Source organism: Aspergillus aculeatus (genome assembly GCF_001890905.1).
Source record: "Aspergillus aculeatus ATCC 16872 unplaced genomic scaffold ASPACscaffold_7, whole genome shotgun sequence".
Taxonomy (NCBI): Eukaryota; Fungi; Ascomycota; class Eurotiomycetes; order Eurotiales; family Aspergillaceae; genus Aspergillus; species Aspergillus aculeatus.
Window position 1 is genome coordinate 967,203 of NW_017962982.1, and position 21,171 is coordinate 988,373.

The following is a 21,171-nucleotide window of genomic DNA, read 5'->3' on the forward strand; positions in this document are numbered from 1 at the left end:
ATGATACCCACGGTTTTGAGCACAGGCATAACTGGATTGATCACGTAGGCACGAGTTGATTTGAGCTTACGAGCTAATTCGGGAGATATGGGAAGGTTGAGAGCTCGAGATCGGTGCTCAGCCTATCATTCTATGATACATCTAGATAGTCCATAGTATACCAGCAAGAAAGAGAAATCCAAACCACACAACGCTGGACGCCATAGTGCATATAATAACAAAACACCAAGGATAACATCCGCAACCACCTCCGTAGCAGAAGCAGAAAAGCATAAGAAGACTTTGTCATATTCGAGTACCGTGATCGGATTTGAGCGTCCACAGAAGGGGGGTATTTTCCAAAGGAGGATATGCGGTTTATAAAGAGGTAGATGGAAGAAGGAAGGAAGGGGAATTGATCGGGCGAGAGAAGGGGATGCATAGTTCCTAAAACGGGACTAATACCTCTGCCGACCGAGGGTGGGAGCCCAGGTGACCGGATGCGACTCGGGGGTGGCCTCGTCGTCCTGCTTCCAGATCTTGATGGTCTTGTCAGCTTCACCGGTTATGAGGCGCAGACCCGTGCGGTCGAAGGTGGAGGACATGATGCCGGCCTCGGCCTCGAGGGAGCCGGGCTGGGCGGTAGACTCGATGGTCTGGTACTGGTAGCCGGTCTTCCAGTCCCAGAAGCACATGGAGCCGTTGTCGCCGCCGGAGAAGAGGACGTTGTCCTCGTTGGCGGCGAGGGTGTTGATGATGGCGTTGTGGCCCTCGAAGTTCTGCATGAACTCGCCCTCGGGGCACTTCCACTGCTTGATGGAGCCGGTGCTGGCGCTAGCGAAGGTGAACTCGCGTGGGTGGGTGACGATGTTGCGGACGCCCTTCTTGTGGTGCGTCAGCACGCCCATCGACTTGCCGGCCGCCAGGTCCCAGAGCCGCACGGTCGAGTCGAGGGAGCCCGTGATGATCTGCGGGTCGGCTTCCTGGCACTTCACGTCGGCGACGGTGCCGCGGTGGCCGGACAGGACGTGGACGTTGCTGCGCGTACGCATGTCCCAGACGCGGGCTACGCCGTCACGACCGCCGGTGACGAGGAGGTCCAGGCGCGGGTGCAGGTCCAGCGTGTACACGCCGCTCAGGTGGCCGTGGTAGTGGCGGATGACCTTGTTGGTCTCGAGGTCCCAGCATTTCACCATCTTGTCCTCACCGCATGAGAAGAGGTACGGGTGCCGCGGGGAAACGGCCAGGCCGCGCACGGTCGAGATGTGGCCGGTGAGGGTGAGCCGCAGCGCGCCGGTGGCCAGATTCCAGATCTTGATCGTCCGGTCACCCGCACCACTGGCGAACCATTCGTTGTTCGGCTCGACCGCCAAGCTGCGGACCCAGCCCAGGTGGCCGGATATCACCCGCATGAGCTTCCACGGCGCATGCCAGTCAGGTCTCTGTTGTCGCGTCGCCGAGGGTCGCTGGATCAGGCTCTTGGGTTCGTTCTCACCGCCGACGCCGCCCGCCGCCGGCCCGGGGGCCTTCTTGACCAGGGCCATCGACGCGCCGCTCCCGTCTGCGGCCGAGGCCTTGGTCTGAGATTGGATCTTGGGTCGTTTGGCGCGTCCGCTGGCGGCAGCCGCCGCCGCAGCGGCCTGCTTCGCGGCGAGGGCGGGAGGCAATTCTCTGACATCGTCGTATTCTGCTTTGCGTCGGTAGGAAAGTCCAATGGAGCCGCTTGCGACCGAGGGGGTGACCATCAGGTAGTCGGGGCCAAAGAGTTCAGCGGTACGCTTTGCCGAAAGGCGCACGGCCTCGTCGGGCGATGTGGAGGGAACGACGTCCATTGTGTAGGTAGGTAGGGGGGGAGGAGATTCGAGGTGATGGCGTGGGCGATGAGTTGCGGGCGTCCTGATCCCTCAGGACAGGGATGCGGTGGGTTTCAAACTTGAGAGATTCAGTAGAAGAGGTGCACACAGCAAGATAGGATCTAAGAGTGTAGTTGTAATTAGTGTATGTGGAAATGTTGGAGAGGCGTTGAATGAAATAATGGTCGAAAGGTCGAAGATGAGGTGAAGTTGCAGAGCTGCGGACTGAAGAAGCGAAGCTCTGGTTTTCCGCGGATGTCGATGCCTAAGGCATTATACGAGGTGTCGAGGCAGCGGTTCTCCGCATCTTCAGGCCAACCATCGGATCATCAAATCAACCCCGCCGCAAACAAGAAACAAGCAATATCCCACCTGCATTAATCATGAACGCTAGCACTGAAGCTAAGTATCCTCTTCATGAGGCTGCTCGAGAGGGAAAAGGTACGTCTCTTCATCCTGCCCGACCGTCAAACTCTTATTTATAGCTAACCTACATAGTTTCCACGGCCGAATCTCTCTTGAGCGTAAGAGCTGTCCCCGCACGGAATGACGAGTGGCAATATGTCAACTGACAGCACAGTCAGGCAAATCCCAAGCTCGCTGCCACCAAAGATGACGATGAGCGTCTTCCCATTCACTGGGCTGTAGCATACAACCACTTGCCTATTGTGGAGCTTCTCATCTCGAACAAGCACTTTGACCCCGACGTCGAGGTATGGCATGCATGCATGAAAGAACGTATGATAGATCGAGCTTGCTAAGAAGCCTTTTAGGATGGATCCGGTTGGACCCCCTTGATGATAGCAGCTAGCTTGAAGAACGCCGAAGGAGATCCCATCATTGATCTTTTGCTGAAGAAGGGCGCAGATGTCAGCGTTAAGAGCTCATCCGGACAGGTGCGTATCCAGCAAGCTAGATTTTCTTACTGCCATCGGAAATGGTGCCGAACTGTTGTTAACAGCACTTCTTGAAGAATGCTCTCCACTTTGCGACCTCCAAAGCCAACCTCTCCACCGTTCGCACGCTGATCGCCAACAAATGCAGCGCTCGGGTCAAGGATAGACGCGGCCAGCTCGCGCTTCATCGGGCTGCGGCTATCGGTTCCACGCCCATCATCAAAGTCTTACTCGAGGATGGCAAGAGTCCGGTCAATGCGACCGATATTGACGGGCTCACGGCGTTGCATCATGCGATCTCGGAGGGTCATGGCGATGCGGCGATCACGCTTCTCAAGGCCGGTGCGGAGGCAGACAAGAGAGATTCCAGCGGGATGCTGGCAATCGATATGGCACCGGATAACAAGGTAGGACTTGCGTATTTTTAGGCATGGTGCCCCCATGCTAACCACTGAGTAGGTCCGAAGCTACGTCCTACAAACGGCCGAGAGAGAGGGGATTGATTTATAGGGTTGCGGACTAAAGATGCGGTGGGATTGCAAAATGTCCGAGACCAACAGATTCTCAATAAATAATTAGACTGGATACCCGGAGTCTTTTCCAGGCTCAAGACTGTTCAATATTTCTTTTCAACAAGCAGACATGCATCACATGATATCGTCTAGAGCGATCTAGCCCGGAGAAAAGACTCTCTATGTACAAAGGGAAAGATCTCAGTAGTAAAACAGGGCAGCGTGCATAGAGACAATAACCTCATTTCATCGTACTGTCGACCAACTCGCGGTAAATCTTCTTGAGATCGGCAATATCTGCCTCCAATTCCTCCACCTGCTCGCTCTTTTCTCCCAGCATTTCGAGGGTTGTCTGGTACCGCTGGTCGAGTTCATCGAGCCGCTGTTCAAGCTCGTGCACACGTGTATCAGAAGTTCGCTTCGTCTCAACTTCCCGCATTAAATCCACGACCTGTTGTCGGGCTTCGTCGCGCTGCGCGGCGATCCGAGAAAGCTCGTCCTTCGATGCGGCGCGTTCGCTCTCGAGCCGGCGGACGGTGGCACTCATACGCTCAACCAACTGTACTGAGGGCCCTGCGCCAACAGTAGACTCTGAGATGATATCGTTAATGCCGCGCGAATGCTGCGTGGGTGCTCCACCATAGGCGGAGGGGGTAGCAGAGCGACTGAAGAGTTCATCGTGCTCGAAGTTGATTGAAGGCGTCTCTGGAATTGGTAGATGTATCGAGCTGGTTGCAGTCGAGGGCGAGAGAATGGACTGAGTGGACAAAGGAAATGAGTTCTGGCGTGAGAGATTGCCCATGTCAGGCGATGTTGGTAACGTCGAGGGACGTCGACTGCTTGGTCGATAATCGGACAACGTTCCGATGGGCTCTAGAGCACTCGGCCGACGACTGTAGGCCACTGGAGACTGTGTTCGAGGCTGTTGCAAGAAGACAGACGGTGGAGACATTTGCTCACGCAATTTCAGGCGTTCGTCCTCAAGCTTCTGTGTCCATGTGGCATCGATGACTTTCTGCTGCTCTGCAAAATCTTTCTGGGCTAAGTCCAGATCCTCAGTGGCTTTTCTGAGTTTCTGTTCCAGCTTTTTGGTCTCTTCAGTTGCCTCCTCGAGTTTACTCTCGAGATCGTGCTCAGTCTCTTTCGCGGTCTCGAGCTCTTCTTCGATACGCTTGACTTTCAGGTTCTGCAACGTAGAGTTAGCCCACAGTTACCTGATAAAGTTCTAACAAGTACTATGCTCACCATCTCACGGATCTTCCGTCGCATCTCACTCTCGCGCCGTGCGGCTTCATCCCGCTCCTTTTCAACATTCGCCAACCGAGCAAGCAACGAACCCTCCAATGTCTGCCAATTCTCGCTAGCTACAGCGTACTGAGTCTGAAGGGTCTCGATCTGACGGAGCAATTTGACCTGAGTGTCGCCAGCCACTCCAGTCGAAGCTTCTTCGGCTCGAAAGCGAAGGGACTCCATTTTACTTTCGAGCATCGATTGCTCACCCTTGAGTTCTACTTCAAGCATGCGAGCGCGCTCTTTCTCCTGCTCAATGGTAGCCTGCAGATCACTGATTTCGCGCCTCAGCTTCCCTTCGCTGATATCTCTTTCTATTTTGACGCTAGCGAGGTCCTCCTCCAACTGAGAGGCGCGGCGCTTTTCCTGTTCGAGTGCCTCGGATTGTGCCTTAGCTTCGACCGCCTCCGCTCGAGCGACGGCTCGTGCAAGCTGTCCCTTCATTTCCTGTACAGTTTGACTTAGAGCATTGCGTTCTGCAGTCACCGCTTCGAGATCTTGTGACGTCTTGGTCTGTGTCGAGAGAGAATCATTGGCTCTCTTCTCGGCGGCTTCTGCTCGTTTGGCTCGAGTTTCTGCGCTAGCAAGATCGCGCTCGAGTTTCTCTGTCTTTTTCTTGACTTCAGTTTGGGCTTTCGCATTCTCCATCAACTGCTGCCTCAGCTTCTTGATAGCCGTTCGATGGTCCATTTCCGTCTTGGACAGCTTTTGACCTTCTTCGAGAAGAAGGGCTATCTTTTCGTCCTTTTCCCTTAGCTGTCTTTCTACGCTGCCAGGCTCCGCTGCTGTTGCAGCCTGCTTGGCGGATTCGGCAGCCTCTTTCGCCAGGTATTTGAGCTTCGACTGCAGTGCATCGATCCGCTCGATGTAACCGTATATCTCTTCTTGCCGTTGAGATTCAGCGGTTTCGGGCTCGGGTTGCAATTTGCGGACAGACCTTTCCTGACCATTCGATAAATCATTGCTAGTCTCCTCAGCAGGCTCCATCAACGAAACCGATGCTGTAGGCGCAGAGAGTTTCGATCCATCTGCAGACAATTGTGGCTCCGCAAGGGTAGGGTTCTGAGCGACATTATCATCATTCTCTGCAAGCGCATGCGGAGGCAGTGCGCTTTCGGTTGATAGCCTGCTAATGTCGTTTGACTCTCGCGGGGGGCCTGAATCGTAGCTGTTACGCGACTCGGCTGCCACCGAGGCATCCTCGACCTGACTCGAGCTTCGCGAGTGCCTCCCTGGATTCACAGATGATGATCTGAGGCTGGAATCGATGTCCATGCTAGATCGGGTGCCGTTGCTGGGAACCGGACTAGTAACGGGTGATGAGGTCCGACTGGAGCCTTGTGTGGCGAGAGGGCCCGGCGAATTCTTCACCATTGCTCGGGCGAGGCGCTCCTGAAGCCGGTCATTCTTCCGAGCATTGGATGAGCTGCGGGAAAGGTCTGGTCAACATTAGCAATCCGATGGATCTGCAGAGGACAGAATGGATCATACTTCCGGTTTGCTCCGTCGGCTTGGGTTTTGTAGCAGCATTCTTCGCTTGTACTTGTTTTTGATCCTCCTCCTCTGCTAATATTTGGTCGAGTCTGGACTCCACACCCGCGACAGCCTGTTGTAGAAAAGACCCGACCTTCCACTTGGGCTTGATGCTTTGTGAATTCTGCGCCATGGTGACGACCTAGGTGCTTTATTGCAATCTCCGCAGTTGTTTTATTCCATGTGCAAATGGCGCGATCGCCTATTTTGTAGTTCAGTAGCGATCGGATCGTATGTCAGGAACAGTCGCAATTTCAAGAAATCGGTGCGATATGCTTGTTGGTTGTTGTCACCGAGTGGGGAAGGCAAGGCTGGAAGGAAATGAACGTGAGACTTTCGGGGGGTGAACGGCACGTCGAAGAGTCAATTCGAGCAGAAAGAACGTGGCGATGCAAGAGATACGACAAGAGAACGCTGTCCCTGCGCGGGAAGCCAGATGGCAGCCTGAGATGGTGCAGCTTGCGTGGACGGAGAACTTGGAGCGCAACCGGCCGGGCTTGGCGATCGATGGAATGGATGAGCGTTAATCAATCAATCCCACATCATCATTCGGACAGGCCCGAACCACCTCCGTCTGTCCTCCTCCACCCACTCACCTCTCCATCTTTCCTTCTCCCACCCCCTCCTTCAACCTCCCTCCCCCCGCCTCCACTCCTCTTGGATTGCTTTGATACTCCCTTCCGATTGTTGTTATTTTCTTTCCAGTTGGATTCCTGCTACTCTGTTCCCAGGATCCATCATGTCTTCGTTGCCCCTGGAGCCGCCTACGTATCTCAGCTCGTTGCAGAACAACATCCGAGCTCGCCCTATCCCTTGGGAGGGAGCTGTTCGAGCTGGCAACATCACTGATGAACACCTGAAGAAGATCAAGGCAGTTGATAAGGTTCGCAAAGAGCAACGGCGTCAAACGGTTGAGGGCGATCTCGCTGGGTATGTTAGTCTGCTGGCAGGCGGGCCCGAGAGCAAGAGTGTGCTGGACTCCGCCGCCAGACGAACCGACATCGTGCAATGCATCCTCGTGCTGGCCGCGGATTTGATCAACGGTGGGTCTCTATCTTTCCAGCTATCGTGGCAACAGTTGTTAATGATTATTAGATGTTCCCTCCCTCGCAACAGCTCTGGTTGCCCACCCCAATCCTTACAAGTCATTCCTTCCCCTCTTGCGTCATTCGACCAACGCTGAAGACCCGATTCCTCTCCTCACTTCCACCTTCTTGACAAACCTGGTATCGGTCAGCCTGTTTTCCTCTTCGAAGCCAGCGCCGCGGGATGATGAGGCGCTTTCGCAGTTGTACACCTACCTCTCCACTCTGACCCAGAACCAAGACAGCGGGCTGCAGGATATCGGGGTCCAGGAGCTGTCCGCACTTCTTCGCACTGCTAGAGCGCGTGAACTTTTCTGGCAGCAACGGAAACAGACCGTCGATCCTCTGATCGAGATTCTGCGAGCCGCGACGGGCGTCAAAGACAGCAGTTCAAGCACCTTGGCGGGCAGTGCGCGCGGGATCGAGCCTGGTCTTGCAGGTGGCATCGGCCTCCAACTCCTCTACAGAGTCTTGCTGGTGCTATGGCAGCTGAGTTTTGAGGGTAATTTGGTCGGGGAAGATCTGCAGAAGTACGTGATGTGCGCGTAGTCCGTGCGAGCGGTGAAGCTAATACGTACACCTTCTAGTGACTACGAATTCGTTCAGCTCTACACAAACCTCCTCCGCTTGTCTCCGAAAGAAAAAACGACCCGTCTACTCCTCGCCACGCTCAATAATCTCTTGTCCAGTAACCGCACGACTCTTCTTCCAGTGGCCGTCTTTGTTCGCCTGCCCGCGCTGCTGACGAACCTCTCGGGTCGCCACTTGACCGATGAAGACTTGCTGGAGGACCTTCAGGCTTTGAAGGAGCTCCTGGATGAATACACAAAGACGCAAACGACGTTTGACCAGTACGCGGCTGAACTGCAGTCGGGCCACCTGCGGTGGTCGCCTCCGCACCGGGACCCCACGTTCTGGAAGGATAACGCACGGCGCATCTTAGACGACAACAATGGCGCATTGCCCAAGAAGCTCGCAGAGATTCTGTCCAAGAACTGGGACAACGATAAGCAGGTGCTGGCGATTGGATGTAATGATGTGGGCCATCTGGTTAAAGAGCTTCCCGAACGGCGGGCACAGCTGGAGAAATTGGGCTTGAAGACGCGGGTGATGGAATTGATGGCAGACAAGGACGAAGCCGTCAGGTGGGAGAGCTTGCGAGCTGTTGGAGAGTGGCTGCGTTATACCTTTGACGACTAATGGGGGACGAAGCCCGTTCCATCTTCGAGCTATCCTTGCTCTTGTTTGTCACGTCGCTATCGTCTGTATGTATTTGGGGTCTAGACGAGCCATGCTGGGGCTACATTTGTATGAATTACCTGTAGATGTTGCACTGTATTTTTCAGCGTAATTTGTCTGCTTCAAGTTGAATTTGATATGCGTTCCTATCTGATGTTTCATGGTGGATATTGCAGTGCCCATCTTTTCTTTCCATCACCCGCAGGTTCGGCGACTGGAGCGGAGGAAGCCGCCCACCGCCCCTTATCGATCATCCGTCAACAAATTGTCGGGAATTGCTGCTTATCGCCGCCACCGGCAGGCTGTGGAGGGGCGATTGAACGAGTGGGCGACTGCCCTCGTGCTCGCACGGCAACTTTAGCTTCTACAAATTTGTCTTGACGGTCCCTCTCGATTCTTCCTGCATTTGTTCTCGTTGTCTTGTCTCACCCCCACTGCCCCTCATCCGTTGTGGATTGTGGAATCCGGTCGATCTGGACCCTCCCTCCCCTCTTGAGACCCCCCTTGGGGTAGCCGAACAATCATCTGCGGAGAAAAAAAAGAAAGATCCCCGCCGAGGCCTACCAGGATTCCCAGGAACAAACCCGGTTTATCCTCCCGAAAGCAGCCTATAAACAAATAAAACCACCAACACACATGTCGCGTTCCTTTACTGGGTGCAAGCGATGTAAAGGGCGTCGGCAGAAGTGTGACGAGCAGCGTCCAAGCTGTGGCCGATGCCAGCAAGCGAACACGCCTTGTCGATATGCGATGCAGCTTCAGTGGGGTGGGCGGGCTTTCTCGCGCTCGCGGTTCGGAGCCTGTGTGGGTAACGGAGGCATGCATAAGCTGGGTACGTAAGAGTTTTACTCTACTCTACTCTAGTGTGTCGGTCGCTAACGAAGCGCCTGCATCTAACCAGAGTATTCCCCCGGCGAATTTATCTATACCACGAACTCATCCTCTACGGCCCTATCTCCCGGCTCGATAATCGCTGGTACCTCATCTGCGACGACCGCCACGACTAGCTTAAACTATTACATTGACCCGTTCGCCTCCCTCTCGACCGACCAAAAGTCTCTTCTTCACCACTTTCTCAGTGATGCCTCGCAGATCACTGCCTGTCATTCCGGCATGCAACAGGACATTTGCAAGATGCTGGTCCCCATGGCCCTCCAAACCCCGTCTCTCCTATACGCAACCATGGCCCTCTCTGCCATCCATCTACAAGCGCTCCACAACCAGTCGGAAAATGTCAAGTCGGCTCCAGAAATTGCGCGTTTCATGGCGCTCAGCCTAGAACATTTTCGCAAGGAACTGGAGAACCCTGCCAGCAGAGGGTCGGATGCCCTGCTCGCCACAGCGCGTACTCTTTGCTTAGCCGAGATTCATTCGGGCGCTATTCATCCCAATTCGTGGCGCGCGCACATCGCGGGAGCAAAGGCCCTCATGGATTCTTCGAGTCAGCGCGGGATCCTGTCACCGGGATCGCCTGAGGGCTTTCGTCGATATCTAGACCGATGGCACCGATCGATCGTCTCGCTAACAGCATTGACTGGAAACGGGCCGCCAATCGGGGTGGAAGCAGCGGTCGCGGACAACACAACCGATTCCGCAACCCCTGATTATCTGGATGACTACTGGGGTTTCACTGTCAACCTGGCCGCGATCTTCCGCGCGATTGGTGCGATATCCTGGCGCGAGCATCAATATCTATTGCAGCAGCAAGAAGAACCAGGACAGGAAGCCGCGGTAGGAGATACCGTGTTCGACATCGACGTCGCCCACGAGGCAGCCACGCTTGAAGGCGCCCTCCGTCGGCTAATGGCTGCCGAAGAAGTTGGGACTCAGCCGGCCTTCTACCCGGGTGTCATGGAGGGACTGTCGCCGGACTGCATTCGGCAGCTGATGCTCTGCAATGAGGCCTTTCAGCGCAGTGCGCTGATTCAGATCCACCGCCGCTTGTACAAGACGCCCGCGTCGGCACCGGTGGTGCAGGACTCAGTCAAGCGGATCCTGGAATGTACGGCGCAGATCGGGCCGTCTCCCGGTCTGAGTCCATGGGTGATGCTCACAACACCGCTGTTCATTGCGGGATGCGAGGCGCGCGGGGCTGATCGACAACAGGTCCGCCAGTTATTGGCATCACTGCATGATACTATCCGGGTGCCAAATGTCTTGCAGGCATTGAGATTGTTGGAGCAATATTGGGGTAATCAGTTGGATGAGAATGAGGGGTGGTCTCAATTCTTGGGTATGTTTGCCTTCCCCTTAGAAGAAGCTGTTTGCTGACCCGGAGAGTAGATCGTATGAGGATTGATTTCATCCCATATTAATTGAGGGAGGGGGGTTTTATTCGTGTGGGAATCGGGATCCACAGCGAGCTTTTATGTGGTATGATTGATGTATATATTAAAGATTGACAATGTCTCCTGGAACTGGAAGGCATTGAAGTATCCTGCTTTGTGCTATTTTAGCGATGAGTTGATGGCGTTATTTCCTTCTGCTTCTGTTCTGGTGTCACATTATGCATTTAATTGGTGCATGGCGAGGTTTGCTGTTGTTACACACAAAGGCGGGGATGATAAAGAGAAACCCAGGTTTACCGTTTGTATAAAGGGATCCCCCAGGGATTTCAGGGGGGAGGGGAGAGAGGGTCAAGTCAAGGGCACCGCATCTTTTTTTGAGTCACCGGCATTTCCTCCCTAGCCCTACTCTACTCCTACTTCCTTGTCCTGCGAGACATATGACCCAAGGAACAGCAAGACAAGAACCCTTTTCTTCTTGGGTAGTGTGAGGCTTAGAGCTCGTGCCTACATTCCCTCCCATTCTGGTGCTTATGTCCTTCCTTTCTGAGGTCTCAACCTTTATCTTCCTTCTAAGGAACGAGCACAAACGCATACAGACATTTAGTACGTAGTTCGAAGTGCGCTCCATAGATATAGATACAGTACGTACTTTATCCTATTTCTATACTTAGAACCCGATTCCCTGTTCTGCGGCAGAGTATGAACTATAGTGTCCAACAAATTGCCCCCTAGCCGCCACGTTAGACCCGAACACAGACACAAACAATCCAAGACTCTATCAGCACCACGCATAAGCGTTGACTGTAGTCTAGATTGTACGGAGCAGTAGCTTTCTTACGGCAGTACTCCGTACGTAGATGCCTCCTCCGGCGGCTAGCCAACTGACTAATACCCTGCCCATTCACTACACTACCTTGCCGCAGGGGTTCCCATTTGCCAACCTCCGTCTCAGGGTTGAGGAACCGCGCGCGTGCGTGCGGTAGGTTACGTGCATGCATGATTGTCCTGCAGCCACAGCGATAGTTGGGTTGCTGGAACGTTGGCTTGGTAGCTAAGAATAGCTTGCGGGTTGGGCTTGGCTTGGCTGGGATAGAGAACGAAGACTGGGAGGTAGAGGTTGGTAGGCGGGTGAGTGTTTGTGGTTTCAGGTTTACGGTGAGTGTCTGTAGATGGACTTGATACTGATTACGGAGATTCCGTAGAAAGTGGGGGTTTGTTTGTTGATGTTTATTTGTGTGCCGCTGGAGGAATTGTCTTGCTAACTTGGATACGAAACTTGTTAGCCGCCGTTGGAGTTCGGGGCTGGATGTGAAGTGCAAGCAGGCAGGCAGGGTTTGGGTTCATGGGTCCTGGGCCCGCCTTTGGGGGCGCTTACTAGTTGCTATAGTAGTTTCTATGGTCTTGTTGGTAACTTCAAGCTACTACATAGTATATGCAGTTGCGGAAGGGGCAGCGGTCATGGCGTTTCCGTTTCTTTGTGTTTCTTACGTATGAATAACTGAATAGCTAACTTAATGGTTGATAGCTATAGCGCTATAGATGAGAGCTAGCTGAGCTACTCTACCGAGTTGCGTATACATACATCGTCTCTCACCCCCCAAGTGGAACCCTGCATGGATATCAACTCCCGAGCCGAGATGGGTACAGTACATAGTCCACTGTCCAGGGCCGATCTTTCAAAGTTCCCAAAAACACATGCAGCAACTTTACTTGGCCCATCGACAAGCGAGGGAACGGAATCAGCAAGGATAGTCAGGATCAAACTTCTAGGAGGGTTGTGAATCCTTGGTCCGAGTGCAGGCGACTGTTGGTAACGGACCACTAGTCGGCGTTAGTTGCTTGGAAGGGAGGGGGGCTGGTCTGTTCTCTCCTTTTTTTTTCCGCCCTGCTAAGCTGACTCAGGCCAACAGCTTGGCTTCTTGGGTTTATGGTTCTGGACAATGGTGATACACTGGTGTGCTTAATGGTTGGCATGTTTGTGCTTTTTATAGATACTGGTATGCCCTTTACCCTGGATCCAGGTTGGGACTTTTTGATAGTACTAATTGTCAGGCTAAAAAAGTGGTGGCAGGTGGAAAAGAATAATGAATGGAAATCATGAAGCAGCAAGCAGGACGGGACAGACAGCCGGATAACCCCTGACTTGCCGCCCGAGAGTTGGTGGGGCCGATCGGCCACCCGGCTGGGCCTCCGGCTATCATCAAGACTGGCACATATTTTGTACAAGAAAAATAGACAAAGTGATGGTGATGATGGTTGTAGTGGTAGTGTTATTGTATGAAAGAACAATGAGAATTGGGAGAGAAATCATCTCATAGGCATAAGCTAGAATGCGCTGAGCTTCTCAATGGAAACTATTGTTCTCCAGCCATTATCCAGCCAGTATCCAGTCAGTGTCAATCCACCAACATCATTTGTATAGATCCCACGGCCAAGTGGATCCCAGCTTTGCCTCTTTCTGCATCTCGCTGGCTCTCCTTTTTCCCGCGCGCTTCTGGCCTTCTCTTCCTCTGCCAATCTCATCCCCCCTTTCCTTTACGTTCCCTCGCTTTAGTTGATTTCCAGATTAACTCGAATTGATTATTGCATTTTCCCTTTTCAAGCTTTCCTCCAGATTTTCCGTCTTTTCTCCTCCCCCCAATTTCTTTCCAATCAATGGATCTTCTCCTATTCTTTCCAACCCCAAAGTCTCAGTCTCAGTCTCAGTCCTAGTCTCACCTCACACACGCAGCAGCCTTTCCATTCCTGAGCCCAAACCCAAACTTTCCCGTCAGCCATGAGGCCTGCGTCGATCCTCAGCTGATTGTCTTTGATCTGCTTTGTTCCTGTTCGTGTCACTTGTCTGCTACTCACCCAATTAGAGTGCAATGGCCCCCGGCTGGACTTCTCCGCCTCCTGCCTCGGGCGGTTTCCTCCCCTCGAGTCCTCCCCCATCGAACCATAATCAGAACCATGACGATTATGACCATGGCCATGGCAATGACCATGACCATCCCGATGCGACTACAATCACCGCCGCTACCACCGCTTCACCTCCTCTTCCGCCGCCGCCTCTTACAACCACGACCACGCATCAGGACACCAATAATATCTCTACTACTACTACTACTACTATCTCCTATCACCCAGGGAGTCTTGACCCCAACCCCGGTCCGGGGCCAAGTCTCCCTAACTCCCCCATTTCCACTACTTCCACCTCCTCTTCCGCCTACCCTCCTCCCGACTTTCCTCCTTCGTCTATTGTCCCTATCCCCCTCTCCCCCTCCTCTCCCACCTTAGCATCTGCATCTCATACTCAAACTCCTTCCCTCTCCTCTCCCTTCACCGTGCGCAGGAAGCCGCTTCCCCAGGATGCTGTGAACCCCTCGCACGCAGCTAGGCCTTTCTCCTCCTCTTCGTCCCTACTTGCCTCTCCTCGGGGCAACTCGCCTGCGCATCCGGATTCTCACCCGGCCTCCCCTCTGGCTGCCGGCCAGACGCTGGCCTTGTCCCCGGTTTCATCGCCGTCGTTTCTGGATTACGTATATGACCATCAGGACGACGAAGACGAAGACGATATATATCAACACACGCCTGAACCATACTCCGAATATACCCACGAACCAGAACAGCAACTACACCACCCCGTTTCTCCTCCCAGGGACCTGGATAGGTATGGTAGTCCGTCGCATCCCTTCTCCCTCTGAAGCTCTCCCTTAAGGACCCTTGCCCCTTGGCTGGTACACTCGCTCCGCCTTGCGCGCCTTCCGCAGCTTTGGGGAGGGCTTCTTATGTCCAACGCTCCCCGCGCACGTTCCAGGACTAACCCCGTGCTCTTCTTTGTCTGGCCCAGATTCCCGCGTGGTAGTCCGTCCTCGTCCCATCTCCGCATAGACACGACTTCGTCCATAGGGAGCCCTGTCAACGACAGCGACGACGAGACCCCCGTGTACGACATCGCTTACTCCACGCGATTCACGAATGCGACTCGGGTACATAACCGTCTCGTCAGTGAATCCTTCGTCCATAAACGTATATCCCTGGGTATAAATCCGAAGCGCGCTACCACCATGGCTCTGCACCTGCCGTCGAACGGTCCAGCCCCGCTGATGATCGACCCTCCCCGCCGCACCGGCACCTCGTCCACTATGGGGGATAGCAAACAACCCAAGACACCAGGCAATAAGATCAGCTCTTTCTTTGGGTGGCGGGCAGGCAACTCCTCACCTGGCGCCGAATCTTCGAGCACTGAGATCTCCGAGTCCGGCCGATCCCCCATTCCATCACCAATGCCGCCGTCACTGCCCAGCGCGTCCTTCTCTATAACGCCATCCACAACGGTCCCCTTCGACCCTACCCGCCCGCATACGTCTCTCCCGCATCGCAATTCGTCGCTCAGCAGCGCCAGCATTTTGGAGAAGTCTGGAGCCCCAGCCCTGGTGGCAGAGCTCGAGAATGAATTGCGGGAGATCAGCTCAGAGCTTGCGGGTTCGATCCGCCGGGAGATGGAGTTAGAGGACCTGGTCGAACGACTACAGTCGGATTCGGTCTTCGACACGCCTAACCGTCGAACCAGCGACTACTTCTCCGACTCCGGCAGTAGCTCTATCCGTTATGCATATGAGTCTGGTGGTCGAGTGGAGGATATCGAGAAATACAAGCGTACTGCAGAGCAGGAACGGGCCCAGATCAAGGTAGAGCTATCTCAGAAACTGCAGGAAGAGCGCGGTCGACGTGCAGCCTCCGAGGCCCACGTTCAGATTTTGGAATCGCAAGTGCACCAGGTATGAATGCTCCAGGCCTCTTCTTCTGCTAGCGCTAACGCACCGTATTAGCTGCGACGGGAAAGAGTCGACCTCTCAGATATGTCCTCCCGTACCAAAGAGCTGGAGACCGCTTTGGAGGCTACTCGTCGGAAATTGGCTGAAGAGCGTCAGATCAAAGACAACTTCGAAGATCTGCTCACTGCCATGCGTGTCGAGCTCGAGCAGCTCCGAAATGAGCGGGACCATCTGAAGGAGAATGTAATACCTCAGTTACAAAATAGTGCCAATAACTCTCACCAGCAATCGTCGGATCCTTCCGAGGTTGCGCGGTTGATGGGAGAGATTGAGGCACTGAAGATAGAGAATGCCTCCCTAGCACAACTGCAAGGGAGCCGGTTCGCCTCCATCGCGGAGGAAGATACCATGTCTTCGGCGCGAGGTACGGGACTCGGTCTGTCTCGTTCAAACTCATTGGCACGAGTGCGCTCAAAACCAAGTGCCCCGACTGGCCTATCTCGGTCCAACTCTTTGTCTCGGTCAAACTCTGTTAATGTCAAGGAACGGAGCGAGCCACGAGAGAACCTGGCCGACAGAATTGAAGACGTTGAGGCCCAACGAGATGCCCTTCACGAAGCTCTTCGACGTTTGCTGGAACGCCAGGCCTACGATTCTCGCGAGTACGAGAAACAGCTAAAGATGATGGAGCTTGAGCTGGCTCGTGCGCAAATGGCGGAGTCTCCGCGTAAGATCGGCTACGAACGCGAGGTACGGAACCTCCGAGAGGAGGTCAACTTGCTCCGCCACCGTGCGGAAGAAGCCATGGAGCAGAAATGGCAGTGCGAAAAGGGACTCGCAGGCCTGAAGATGGATCTGGACCGCGCCGAGCAGGAGACCACTTCCTTGCGAGTCCTGCTGCAGGAGCATGACATCACGGTCCCTGAGGACTATGAAACCGACGGGGACGGGTTTGCTGAAGTCTTGGTCACTTCGACCTCCCTGGAGACTGCCTACAAGCAGCTCCAGGCTGACCGGGATCAGGCTGAAGCCAATGTGGCGCAGTCTCCCATGCTGGCAGAATCGGTCACTCGGACCGACAGCTTAGCGAATCATGTGCAGCAACAACTTGCAAACAACATTGCTCTGCGTGCCCGCTTAGCCGAGGCGATCGGTAAGGGCGAGAAAGAGCAGCAGCTGTCGGCTGCGCGCATCAACGAGATGCAGAGCCGGCTCAAGGAGATGGAGGATATCCTTCTCATGGCACAGCAGTTCTCCGAGGACGAGATGGCGCGTCATGAGGAAGAAGTCCGCAAACTTCAGGAGAGTCACAGTCTTCAGCTGACGCGCGTCAAGAATGGCGCGCGCAGCCCAATGGCCCTATCTCCGAAGCCGCCGAACACCCCATTCGGCGCGCGTTCACCGCGGTTAGATAAGACGACGAGTGGGGACGGAATGGCACTGAACGAGGCGGTTCAGTTCGAGACGCTGGCGAAGCGGGTCAAGGAATTGGAGAAGTTACTCCGTGACGCCGACTCGGAGATGGAGGAGGTGGTCAGTCGGATGAACCGTGCGCAGATTGAAGTCGCCGAACTGCAGTCCGATCGGTGAGTTTTGCCCTTTTTCTCAGTTTGGCCGTGATAAATGACCTTTCAACTAACCCTTCCCAGGGATGAGGCACTACGCCAGACCAGAAAGCTCCAGGCCGAGATTCTGGCTGAACGCGAGGCATTAAAGACCCTGATTGTTTCTTAAGTAAACCGTGGATGCGGATGCTGTGCATCCACCCCGCTTGTACATGGTTGGAAGATCCTCACCAGAGGCGCATGTATATAAATGACCATCATCAGTGATCTAGATGTATAATATCATAGACTAATATCGCATTTTCAGTTTCTATGGTCTTTCAAGGGATGACGACTGAGGCAAAATGCCTTTCCACGCGGGCTATAGACCGAGACACCATCACCGCCTTCACAAGTGGAACAAACTGGCAGAATTGGTAAGAGGGCGGGGAATGCTTGAATCCTTAGTAAGACATGTGAGTTGCTGATAGTGATGTTGTTAGCAAAGTGCTGCCGAGGGTTGACGAGGACTCTCTGGGGTGTTCTATCGAAACGATCAGAAGGAGTCTAAACGCAAGACATAGATAGGCCGAATGAACCTTGTCCAGCATCACCTCGCATTGTCTCAAGGACCCCAGACGGAACCTCTCCTTTTAGGCAGGCGGTGATGAAAGGAAACGACAATCTGACCCAGGCTGAAACAACAAACAAAAGGAACTTATCGCCAGATCTGTTTGTCTGGTTTGTTCTCATTATTTGTCCCCCGCAACCAACCATCCTTTATCACCACCAATCCTCCGGTCTCTTTTATATCGCATTGTGTGCCAGACCTCACGATCATGACTATATAAAGATCACGACGTCTACGAATTGTCCTCGGCTATCTCACTCAAAACTCACCTTACCCGGACCGCATTCACGCATCCCCTCGACCGCAACAACTCCCGTAACCAGCCGGAACACCAGGATCAGAAAGGGCAGAAGCATAAGCGCAAGGATGGAATACCTTCCAGGTGAGTCTCAGTCCAAGAAGCCCGGCAGCCGACCGTCTGGATCCTCCACGCGACGGAACGCCATCAACCCACCGGCCCCAGTGCCAGCCCCATTCCCTAATGGTGGTTTCTCTCGCGCTGAGGGAAGAGGAGACGATGGCCCCGGCGGCATCAGCTACATCCAAGTCTTCCCGGACCTGACCCCGTCCCAAACCAATCCATTCCCCATCATCAACCCACACCACCAAGCCCAGCAGCAGCACCAGCAGCAGGAGGAGGAGGAGGCGAGCTTCTTCGAACCGCCGCTAGAATTTCTCACTCTGCCCGCGGCCCCTGCCCCGCCATCGCCATCGCCATCCACTACCGATGACTATGACAACTACGAGTATACTGACCAAACCCCCATCGTGGTACCAGACTCAATCATGCAACACCTCACCACCACCTCCTTCTCGGCCCTCACCGCTCACCTCAACACCTCGTACCTGACCCCGGCGCTCGCGCACGTCCGCGCCGCCTACATCGACCCCTACCTCGTGCGCCCGGCCGCCAGCTACCTCGCCGCCTCCTCGAGCGCCATGCCCGACCTCATCTCCGTCACCCTCCTGCTGGTCATCCTGTTCCTCTCGCTCAAGCTGCTCGACTACGCCCGCCGCGTCGTCATGTTCTGGGTCAGCCTCGCGTGGTGGCTGCTCTGGTGGGGCACCGTCCTCGGCGTTGGGGTTTGGCTGTATACCAGCGGCGTCGAGCGGGCAGCCCGCGATGTCGGGTGGTTGGTCGGCCTCGCCAGGGGGCTTTTGGGAAGTGTCTTTGAAGATTTGGAGCGCGCGGGGCGGCAGCAGCAACAACATGGAGGACGGCAACCTGGGGTTTTTGGAGGGAATAATGCTCGGTTTGGCGCTGGGCAGCAGGTTCCTCTGGGGAGGTATTGAACCTCCCGGGTTTCTGTCTGTTTGTTTCTTTCACTTTCATCTTGGTGAGCTTTGGTATGTTTGCCGGGTTGGGCGTTTGGTGTGAAGTCAAGTGAGCCACCCAGTGGATGTGCATGTATGCTATGGTTGTTTATAGTATACTATACTATGGGCATGTGTGTGGCTTGCGCTTCGGGCTAGATTTTCGCCTTGCTTTAGGTTAGATTTCTTTGGAATCACTATTGTAATTCATTATTTCATATTTCGGTTTTTTGTGTAACCCTGATTATTTACATTCGTAACATGGCATGCATGGCTTGTAGCCTTTGATGGCTGGCTGGTTGACAGACCCAAGCTCTGATGCTGTCATTCCACATGTCCCGATATCGGACAGAATGCTTGGCCGTCTCTTTTTTGACTGTCTGGCTCTGTAGATCCTCCCCTCTCTGGCTTTCTCTTATCTGGCCGTATTCCTGTTGCTGAATCTCTCTCCTGGCACATTACATGCAGCTTGCGTGGAAGAAGCGGTGGAAGTGACATTCCTTTCGCAAACGAGACTTCCAAGGCCACAACGATCCGGCAAACGAGACCTCGCGATAAGTGTGGTGGTGGTGGGGACGTCCAATTGACATCCTGCGATAACGAATGTCGGTAAAGTAAAAAACCCCGCTGTTGTTAGACGACGACCGGTTGATGTGTTGTTGATCTCGGCTTGCGCTTCATTCCTCAGTTGCAGTCCCCTGCCGCTCGCACACATCCCCCTCCCTTTGTTAGCCCACCCCCTCACATATCTCCATCCTCATAGTCGACCTCCTGGGCATCGTTAGGCTCGCGGGGCTCCTGCGCTTCGTGGTACTGGATGGCATCGTCAATGTGGCTCAACACGGCGGCGACGCTGTCCTCGTCCTGCACGTCGAGCTTCAAGAAAGAGACCATGCTGAAGTCATCGATGAGCTGGCCGACGGCGCGATTGAGCTGGTTGAACGAGCCGCCGCTGAGCAAGTTCTCCTTGGCCGCGGGGTCGCCCTGGACAATGACCTCCCCACCCCCTGTTGCCTCGGCCTCGTCACGGTCCTGATCCGCCTGCAGCAGCTGGACGTCGACGTTGGTGAAGCGCTTGAGCTCCTTGCGCGAGATCATGTCCTTGACCTGGTCCATCTTGGTCAGAATGTTCACGTGCGGCATCTCCAGCATCAGCATGGCGGACATGGCGCTCAGCGTGCCGGCGAAGAACTTGGCCTTGTCCACGACAAACGTGCTCTCCAGGAGGTAGGCGGCGCACAGCGAGATGTTCAGCGGGCCGGCGCGCGACAGGAACTGCACCAGCGACGGCAGCAGCGGGATGTGCGTGTACAGCTCGATCTGGCCCGGCATGTCGAAGATGATCAGGTACTCCTCGCTGAGCGGGTCCAGCGCCTCCGTCAGGAAATCCAGGTTTTGCAGTAGGAACTCGAAGCAGTAGATCAAACCCCCATTGGGGCCCAGCCCCAGCTCCTCCATCACGTCCTCCAGCGTGATCAGCTCCCGGATGTCCAGGTCCGGCTCGTAGCTGAACGTCTCCGCCGCCGGGTCCAGGTTCACGTAGAAGCAGCTCCGTCGCGTGTTCTGGAGCTGTTGGATCACCGCGCTGCAGAAGGTCGTCTTGCCGGCCCCGGCGGGGCCCATCACTAAGACGCCGAACTTGGACATGTTGGAAGAGGGGGTCCGATTTTTGTAAAACAGGAAAATAAAAAAAGAAGGATGGGTAAAATAGATTGGGAAGAATCCCAAAACGGAAACCTGCGAAAGCAATCTCCGATGGGAAAAGTCGGAAGATGGAGGTAGGGATGTTTCGCTCGTAAGCGCAAGCTAGTATGGCGAGTGGGAGAGTGAGAGAGGAGCCGGACTAGAAAGAAAAAGGCCCGAAAGTTGAGTTGAGTTAGCAAAGCAACTTGGTTAGCAACCAACAACCAGCCCCCAACGGATTGAACTTGGTTAAGCTGGGAACTCGGAGAAAGGCAATCGGCCACTGCAATAATGCGGATAAGCAGGAAGCGGACAAGCAGATGAACCGTCCGTCTACCGGTAGACTCGTCTCGAAGTGCTAGTTCCAAAGACTGACCAGTGCAAAGAGACTGACTAGGTAGAGAGTGCCGCCGCGGATAGACGATCGCAAAGGAAAACCGAAAAGTCCGGGTACTGCCAATCCTCACCGCACGCAGGTGGACGATTCTATCTCTCCGATTGGTTCCCACTTGCGTCCCCGGCCTTTTTTCTTCTTGTCGGCTTTTAACAAAAAAGCCTCTTTTT

At 54.4% G+C, this 21,171-nt stretch overlaps 8 protein-coding genes across 8 annotated transcripts; 5 read left to right on the plus strand and 3 right to left on the minus strand.

The window, feature by feature from the left end:
• Positions 1-19: 19 nt before the first annotated feature.
• ASPACDRAFT_118556 (WD40 repeat domain-containing protein) lies at positions 20-2,120 on the minus strand. The gene has a single exon (XM_020196177.1). The coding sequence runs from the start codon at positions 1,809-1,811 to the stop codon at positions 438-440; it is 1,374 nt and encodes a 457-aa protein (XP_020056700.1). The 5' UTR covers positions 1,812-2,120; the 3' UTR covers positions 20-437.
• Positions 2,121-2,215: 95 nt separating this feature from the next.
• Positions 2,216-3,238, plus strand: ASPACDRAFT_42943 (ankyrin repeat domain-containing protein; the record flags this gene model as incomplete). Its single annotated transcript, XM_020201183.1, has 6 exons — positions 2,216-2,273; positions 2,331-2,356; positions 2,417-2,545; positions 2,606-2,728; positions 2,794-3,135; positions 3,188-3,238. 6 exons carry the CDS (start codon positions 2,216-2,218, stop codon positions 3,236-3,238), a joined length of 729 nt encoding a protein of 242 aa, XP_020056701.1.
• Positions 3,239-3,481: 243 nt separating this feature from the next.
• ASPACDRAFT_28085 (M protein repeat protein) lies at positions 3,482-5,805 on the minus strand (the record flags this gene model as incomplete). The annotated part of the gene is made up of 2 exons (XM_020199536.1): positions 3,482-4,426; positions 4,486-5,805. 2 exons carry the CDS (start codon positions 5,803-5,805, stop codon positions 3,482-3,484), a joined length of 2,265 nt encoding a protein of 754 aa, XP_020056702.1.
• Positions 5,806-6,610: 805 nt separating this feature from the next.
• ASPACDRAFT_118561 (H(+)-transporting V1 sector ATPase subunit H) lies at positions 6,611-8,590 on the plus strand. Its single transcript, XM_020196178.1, has 3 exons — positions 6,611-7,106; positions 7,159-7,678; positions 7,736-8,590. Exons 1-3 carry the CDS (start codon positions 6,803-6,805, stop codon positions 8,346-8,348), a joined length of 1,437 nt encoding a protein of 478 aa, XP_020056703.1. The 5' UTR covers positions 6,611-6,802; the 3' UTR covers positions 8,349-8,590.
• A 433-nt stretch (positions 8,591-9,023) lies between these two features.
• Positions 9,024-10,702, plus strand: ASPACDRAFT_28379 (Zn(II)2Cys6 transcription factor; the record flags this gene model as incomplete). Its single annotated transcript, XM_020199558.1, has 3 exons — positions 9,024-9,219; positions 9,289-10,620; positions 10,671-10,702. The coding sequence occupies 3 exons, from the start codon at positions 9,024-9,026 to the stop codon at positions 10,700-10,702; spliced, it is 1,560 nt and encodes a 519-aa protein (XP_020056704.1).
• Positions 10,703-13,203: 2,501 nt separating this feature from the next.
• Positions 13,204-17,520, plus strand: ASPACDRAFT_118566 (uncharacterized protein). Its single transcript, XM_020196179.1, has 5 exons — positions 13,204-14,327; positions 14,508-15,438; positions 15,490-17,021; positions 17,085-17,416; positions 17,483-17,520. The coding sequence occupies exons 1-4, from the start codon at positions 13,543-13,545 to the stop codon at positions 17,167-17,169; spliced, it is 3,333 nt and encodes a 1,110-aa protein (XP_020056705.1). The 5' UTR covers positions 13,204-13,542; the 3' UTR covers positions 17,170-17,416; positions 17,483-17,520.
• Positions 17,521-17,654: 134 nt separating this feature from the next.
• ASPACDRAFT_118569 (Apq12 family protein) lies at positions 17,655-19,116 on the plus strand. Its single transcript, XM_020196180.1, has one exon. It carries the CDS (start codon positions 17,977-17,979, stop codon positions 18,901-18,903), a length of 927 nt encoding a protein of 308 aa, XP_020056706.1. The 5' UTR covers positions 17,655-17,976; the 3' UTR covers positions 18,904-19,116.
• A 109-nt stretch (positions 19,117-19,225) lies between these two features.
• Positions 19,226-20,590, minus strand: ASPACDRAFT_78262 (putative signal sequence-binding GTPase GPN3). The gene has a single exon (XM_020205149.1). The coding sequence runs from the start codon at positions 20,569-20,571 to the stop codon at positions 19,666-19,668; it is 906 nt and encodes a 301-aa protein (XP_020056707.1). The 5' UTR covers positions 20,572-20,590; the 3' UTR covers positions 19,226-19,665.
• Positions 20,591-21,171: the final 581 nt, after the last annotated feature.

What these genes read in the sequence shown, in the direction of transcription:
- ASPACDRAFT_118569 (XM_020196180.1), top strand. Translation starts at nt 17,977, where the DNA reads ATGGAATACCTTCCAGGTGAGTCTCAGTCCAAGAAGCCCGGCAGCCGA.
- ASPACDRAFT_118561 (XM_020196178.1), top strand. Translation starts at nt 6,803, where the DNA reads ATGTCTTCGTTGCCCCTGGAGCCGCCTACGTATCTCAGCTCGTTGCAG. An exon ending in GGCCGCGGATTTGATCAACG is followed by an intron (nt 7,107 to 7,158) that starts GTGGGTCTCTAT and finishes AATGATTATTAG; the next exon opens with ATGTTCCCTCCCTCGCAACA. An exon ending in GTCGGGGAAGATCTGCAGAA is followed by an intron (nt 7,679 to 7,735) that starts GTACGTGATGTG and finishes TACACCTTCTAG; the next exon opens with TGACTACGAATTCGTTCAGC.
- ASPACDRAFT_78262 (XM_020205149.1), bottom strand. Translation starts at nt 20,571, where the DNA reads ATGTCCAAGTTCGGCGTCTTAGTGATGGGCCCCGCCGGGGCCGGCAAG.
- ASPACDRAFT_118566 (XM_020196179.1), top strand. Translation starts at nt 13,543, where the DNA reads ATGGCCCCCGGCTGGACTTCTCCGCCTCCTGCCTCGGGCGGTTTCCTC. An exon ending in CCTCCCAGGGACCTGGATAG is followed by an intron (nt 14,328 to 14,507) that starts GTATGGTAGTCC and finishes TGTCTGGCCCAG; the next exon opens with ATTCCCGCGTGGTAGTCCGT. An exon ending in GCCGAACTGCAGTCCGATCG is followed by an intron (nt 17,022 to 17,084) that starts GTGAGTTTTGCC and finishes AACCCTTCCCAG; the next exon opens with GGATGAGGCACTACGCCAGA.
- ASPACDRAFT_118556 (XM_020196177.1), bottom strand. Translation starts at nt 1,811, where the DNA reads ATGGACGTCGTTCCCTCCACATCGCCCGACGAGGCCGTGCGCCTTTCG.